Below are 6,834 nucleotides of genomic sequence, written 5' to 3'. Positions count from 1 at the left end.
TTGATGAATTGCTTTGATAAATTTGGGTACTTTTTGTTTGTGAATGTGTCTATATAATAAAAAGAAAATCACACTATGGCTTGAAGATATGAAGTCTATCTTCTCGTGTTGAAAAACTCGTCTTTTTCATATGAAATACATTGCAGGTCTGAGTGACATATTTAAATAGTATTGGCTGGCGTTGAGTGGTATGTCAGATATATTCCATTCAGCTAGCATGATACTGAACTCTTCTTTGACTCGTTCATATCCTGCTACCTAAATAAAATATATCTGATATACCCCCCAAAAAACAGCCAGTATGATTATTATTATTATTATGTTAAACAATAATTATTATTATGTTATACATACACATTCTTCCAGTTTTTCAATGTCCATTGATATGTTTTTCTCTTGTAAACAGGGGAACCATCAGGGCCTTCTAGGCCTTCAGAGAAGACCCAAACATATCAACATTTCAAATGTTACATTTAATTTCTTTCATTCTTTAATTGCTTTCATTCTTTCACTGTTGCATTATAATTATTCTCTTCTAATTCTAATTTGGCACAATTTTCTATAAAATTTGCTTCAGAAATGAAAGGGTTATTGTCCTGAAAACATTAAAATTGAGTTATCCAATGAGATGTTTTTGTTTGCTGTCTCTAGGCTGAGAAGAGTTTAGAGCTGGCTCACTCATTGGTTAGGACTTTACTGCTGGGACAGAAGGCCATGGCAGTGTATGTTTATGTAGGAAGTGACAGATGAATTAACCAATCAGATTTTGATTCATAGTGGAAGAGACCAAAAATGTATCACCCTCAGCCTTCTCGAAGGCAAACACTAGCTTAACTGTGAACCAGCGTCATCAGTGCAGCAGCATAGTAACCTTCCAGCTGGTGTAGCGTTCATCAGTAGTGTTAGCGAATGCTAATAAAGCAGTCAAGCCAGTGCTATCGAGCACAAGTAGCACAGGCTAATGACCAAGAAACTAAGATTTCTGTCTCCAGACTCTTCTTCCACGCACACTTGCCACAGTATTTTTCACTCAGACTTAAGTATTCATTTCTCTGTGTAATTTATTTAGTTACTTTTAAAATCAACATCAACAACTACACACAATGGAGCTACCTGGCACCCTGATGCTAATCCCTTACAAAATCCTTTGCCCTGTTGTTTTTTTGGTGTGTCTGGCTAAGTTTTTCCTGAGCCGAAGTCCCAGCTCTAATAGTCATGGTTCACCACTGCTTGTAAATATGCGTGAAGAATATCTAATGAAGTTTTGGTAGCCTTTTGGGTGTTCAACGCGTCTTTCTCTTTCCCAGCGAACAAAGAAATGCTTCTGCACATGTGTAGCAGAAAACTTTCTCATTGAATATTCACATCAGCTCTGACGTGTGATGTCATGTTGTCTTGACAACCATGCAGTATCGTAAACCATATTCAATGCTTGTTCTCCATTGGGTAGAGTGGCGTAATACATGGAGGATAAGCGATATGATAACAATATTGCATGCTATCAAACCAAATGAATAAAACCTGCTAGAAAGGAATAGAATACATGTTTTTATTCCATCGAAAAAGTGTCCTGTATGTATAATAATTTCTGATATTTCACTCCGATTATGTCACTCCCAGTGTTTCCCCGCTGACTCGACGCTTGTTGTCAAAATGGTGAACCGGTTCAAAATTAAACTTTTGATTAGCTTGCATATTTTTCTTTTTTGTGGATGTGCCCATATAATATAAAGAACATTACACAGTGGTACGAAGGTATGAAGTTTATCTTCTCGTGTTGAAAATATTTTCACTCGTTTGCTCCACCCACTCATGATATATTCATTCACCACTTGAAGATAAGCTTCATATCTTTGCGTAACCATGTAATATCCTCTCTCTCTCTTTCTCTCTCTCTTTCTTTCTCTCTCTCTCTCACATACCTTGGTTGCAGGTCTTGCCTGTGTATCCCTGGTAACAGCGGCACTGATCTGGACCAACACACTTGCCATGTTTACAGCCCAACTCACACACCGCTACAGAAATAGAGAAATGATCAAAAAAGTCAGAAGCTGAAATTAGCACTGTGTTAATTAACTTGTGTGTGTGTGTGTGTGTGTGTGTGTGTGTCCTTACGTCGACACTGTCCCCAGCTCTCTCGTGTCCAGCCCCAACAGCAATCCACTCTGTTCCCATAGTGACAAATCCCATTGGTTGACGTCTCCAGCACAGCTGGCCTTTCACAGAACAGTGGTCAATCAGATTAACCTGACAACAACTATCACAATCACTTCCTGTTTTACCTGTGTGTTTGACCTCTGCTGTTGTCATTTGTGAGCATGGCCTAACAACCTTTTTTTGAGAAGCCACAATAGCTATATGTAGCTTTTAAAGCTAACTATACAAATTAAATAAGGAAGTAATTAGTGTGAGAAATTATTATTTGATTTCCATATCCATATGCTTGGCTTCATACTAGCTTCATTATCAGTTTAGCAAAAAAAGCTAATTGTACTAGCTACATACAACCAATCAGCTGTCACTTTATCACTCTCTAGTATGAACACAGGATGAACTTATACACTATGAATTTTTCGTTCAGCTGTATCATGCAGCTCCACTGTGAACTAGTTGCTTTTAGTGTGAAATTGTAGTACATTTCTTGTTCTCTCACACCCAAACAAGATGCGAGAAAACTGCTTAAAGTGCATATCACGGGTAAATTCAGGAGCAAGATCAGTGTAATTCTCCTATTTTATATTAAACTTTGGTCAAATATCTGTCACATTTTGCATTTTGTACAATTTCTTTACCTTGCGCAATACCAGAAAAATTCAGTTGAAATCAAGCCATTTGAGGCGAATTGGTCCGCCTCTGAAAAAATTTGGCATTGGATTTCCTGGGAAACATTGATTTTCGTGACGTCATGTGCAGGATGCCTCCTTCTGAATCCTATGTCAGTGCTGGTTTGTTTATGAGAAAACGACCTGGTGGTTTTCTGCAAATTTCTTCAACGTTATCATGTAATTATTAAAATAGTTAACAGATGTATCGTAGGAGGGTGTAGCAACACCAATCTTGATGGGATTAGTACTCATCATTTTCCAAAAGACCGCACAATGAGTGAGAAATGGGAGCGCTTGGTCTACACAGGCTGTGCACTGAAACCGTGCAAAGCTCTTGCAGCCTGCTGGCGCTTCCACAGGTAACGTCACGAATCTGGCTCCAGACTCCCTTGGGATTTTTCCAGACACATTTTGTTATTTTATTTTTTTCTGCTGTAGACAGATGGCCTTGTGCAAAATTACCCTTCTGGATGAGTGTGTAAAGGGACATACTTTCATGTAAAAAAAAAACGAAATTGGTCCAGGATATGCACTTTAAAGTGTCCATATAGTGCAAATCATTAGCACTGCTGCCCTACAAACATCCAGGAACTATAATAATTAAGTACATATTGCACTGTGTGTAACACATTGTCTGGGAAATATGAACATTGTATAATCTATGTAATAATTTCTCATAAAGGCAGAATCACTGAAAGCTGAGTTAGAGGTTGATGCAAAGTGAAATATTTGTTTAATTTTTATTGTTCTGAGTCTTTTCTTAGTAATTTACCAACGCATTCTTTAGCTAGGTTATGCTCAGTTTCCGAGCAACACTTTTCACAGCATTTTATTTCCTATGTCAAAAATATAATTTTACAAGTTCTGTTAAAGGTGGAAATAAATATTTCCTCATAAATACTAGAAGAGCAGAAGATAAAGACTTTATTTTTGATACAGCTGGCATGTAATTAAAGGTCCAACTGTTGATTTTATCACTGGGTTTCTGTGTGGTATTTTTATTCCTGTTATTTCCTGTATTTTTTTCCTTTTTAACCGCAGGCGCCTGTGACGTTCTTGTTAAAAACAGCTCCACGTGCTACGCATATTTCTGGGCTGGAGCTCCTGTATGGACTTGAGTTTCTCAGCAACATGACGAGCTGTCACGACCCAGCACTTTCTGCTCACTGAGGAAAAAAAATGCACCCCAACCCCCACACAGAGTCTCTCTCTCTCTCTCTCTCTCTCTCTCTCTCTCTCTCTCTCACACACACACACACACACACACTTTACACATTCTCTCTAGTTCCTGGCTAGTGAGGTCAGTTGAGTCATCAATAACCTCATTGACCCCTGAAAGAACAAACCATCCTAAACATTAACTCCTCCAGTTAATAATTTATTTTACCTGATTCTGAGAAGTTCACAGCCCAGAGTATTTTTAGACTTTTGTTCACCTATTCAACAGATGTTAAAATGTTAAGGTGCTTCTGGGGGAAATGCACTTATTAATGTTTACTAAGTTTCTAACTAAAGTGAATTGCTGCTAGGATAGTTGGCGATTATGAAATTAGCATATTTTAATGGGTTACTCCTTTAAGAGAAATCAGCTCTCTGGTCTGGGGATTCGAACTCAGAACCTTCCCAGCTAAGTCACTGAGCCACCACACTCCTTTATAAGGACTCATTAGTATAAAATTACATGCTCATGTCTGTGCTGTGTTCTATATTCGGTTTTATTGAAGAGGGAAAAGATTCCTTCATGTAGTTAAAAGTAGAAATCATTCAGGCTGTGTTTCAATACTGTTTAACACACCCTTGTCTACTTCCCCTTTGCTGAACCATCACCATATTAAAGAGCCCGGCTCACTCTTCCCAGAACCCTCTGCACCAAGTAGCAAGTCACCATTTTCGACGCTAGCAATATTCCAAGAACAATCCGCGGCAATTTGGCAACATCCTCGGCCATAGATCTTAAATAATAACCTGAAATTGAAGACATTTTGTCAAAGTATTCATCTCAAAGTATTGATATTTAAAATTCTTTTGACCAATTCATTCCACTTTTGTAAGGTTATTCCGTTTATGCTTTCAAAATGCAGTGGCCCATATGTAAACAAAAACAAAGAAGTGGATTCTGGGAAGTGTGAGCCAGCCCCTTTAAGGATCGTTTCTTCACTTTATCACTCCAGGGGTGATGTGAATCAGATTAGGAACTGAGTTGAAATGTTATACTTCAGACAAAGGCAAAGAATCAACATCCTCAGAAGACTTCTAGAAGAATAAAGCATTTTATGATGTTTATGGAAGTAGTGTAAGGACAGCTCTCTTTGACACTTTGGACACGTTTAAGAAAGAAAGAAAGAAAGAAAGAAAGAAAGAAAGAAAGAAAGAAAGAAAGAAAGAAAGAAAGAACAATTTTATTCATCACACACTTGTGAAATTCCTCTCTACATTTAACCCATCTGAAGCAGTGAACACACACATGCACACACACATGAGCAATGAGCACACACACATACCCAGAACAGTGGGCAGCCATGCTAACGGGAGCAGTGCATGAGTTCTAGTTCACCACACCAGAGTTACATGAAAGTTTGTAAGAATCTCTCTGACTGTAGAATCATGATGAAACTGACATAATCATAGTTTAATAAAACTGTGCTTTAAGTTTGGGAAATTGTTGTGATATGAAATTTTGTCAGCATATAGGCTAGCTAGTGGAAAAGTTTAGTCTTTACAAGTATTTAAATGCCACACACACACACACACACACACACACACACACACACTACAATAAAGAATTATATAAACTTCTATTTAGTTCGATTCAATATTCTATTATTTTCTATTCTGTTCCTAATCCACACAATATCACATCTTATAACTCTAAATAAATATCAAAATATAACTCTAAATAATATTCTACTCTAAGGACAATTATTCTGTTCTATTTTTTCAACTTTTCCGTTTACACACACACACACACACACTACCTGTGCAACACTTGCTCCGGGACGCACGCGCGACTCAGCAGCAGTAGCAGCAGTAATAATCCCGGTATTTCCTCCTCCATGCTCCTGTGATTCCTCTCTACGGGACACACTCCATCACACACGCTCCATCACACCCCACACGGCGCTCGGTTATTGACCAAGAAACCCCGGAGAGCGGTGCGACGGCGCGCGCTGATAAACCCGGAGGGTGATCAGTGACCCGACCAGTGCGCGAGACGCGGTGCGCTGCTCTGCAAAACGTGGTGAGAGATAAACACCGTGTGTGTGTGTGTGAGAGAGAGAGAGAGAGAGAGAGAGAGAGAGCTCTCGCTGCGCGTGTGGACCGTGAACACACTCCACCCACCGGGCCCCCCCCCCCCCGCCCGGCCCAAACACACACACACACACACACACACACACACAGAGTCTGTAATTAGGCTATAGTGTGTTTGTGGGAAAGGGGAACTGTGTCTTCACTGCATCCTGTTCTCATAATTACAATCCACTCATATACACCAGTCAGAAGTTTGTACACCCCTACTCATTCATAGGTTTTTCTGCATTTTGACTATTTTTTTTACATTGTAGAACAATACTGAAGACATCAACACTATGAAATAACATATGGAACACATATGGAGTTATGTGGTAAACAAAAAGTGTCAAAAAGAACAACAAAAACCCCAACAAAATATGTTTCATATTTTATATTCTTGGCGGCACGGTGGTGTAGTGGTTAGCGCTGTCGCCTCACAGCAAAAAGGTCCTGGGTTCGAGGCCCGTGGCCGGCGAGGGCCTTTCTGTGTGGAGTTTGCATGTTCTCCCCGTGTCCGCGTGGGTTTCCTCCGGGTGCTCCGGTTTCCCCCACAGTCCAAAGACATGCAGGTTAGGTTAACTGGTGACTCTAAATTGACCGTAGGTGTGAATGTGAGTGTGAATGGTTGTCTGTGTCTATGTGTCAGCCCTGTGATGACCTGGCGACTTGTCCAGGGTGTACCCCGCCTTTCGCCCGTGGTCAGCTGGGATAGGCTCCA

At 39.8% G+C, this 6,834-nt stretch overlaps 1 protein-coding gene across 1 annotated transcript in view; it reads right to left on the bottom strand.

Annotated features, from left to right (window-relative positions):
- LOC132896764 (nephronectin) overlaps nucleotides 1-6,096 on the bottom strand; it is a 13,218-nt gene extending 7,122 nt beyond the window's left edge. The window contains exons 1-3 of the mRNA XM_060937813.1: nucleotides 5,801-6,096; nucleotides 2,116-2,216; nucleotides 1,923-2,015 (exon numbers count right to left, since the gene is read on the bottom strand). Of these exons, the coding sequence (XP_060793796.1) occupies nucleotides 1,923-2,015; nucleotides 2,116-2,216; nucleotides 5,801-5,880 (274 nt within the window). The 5' untranslated portion in view covers nucleotides 5,881-6,096. The remainder of the gene's footprint in view (nucleotides 1-1,922; nucleotides 2,016-2,115; nucleotides 2,217-5,800) is intronic.
- Between the last annotated feature and the right edge of the window lie 738 nt (nucleotides 6,097-6,834).

This window comes from Neoarius graeffei, chromosome 13, assembly GCF_027579695.1.
Source record: "Neoarius graeffei isolate fNeoGra1 chromosome 13, fNeoGra1.pri, whole genome shotgun sequence".
Classification (NCBI taxonomy): Eukaryota; Metazoa; Chordata; class Actinopteri; order Siluriformes; family Ariidae; genus Neoarius; species Neoarius graeffei.
The sequence above is the reverse complement of the archived record's forward strand: the minus strand, read 5'-3'. Positions and strand labels throughout refer to the sequence as shown.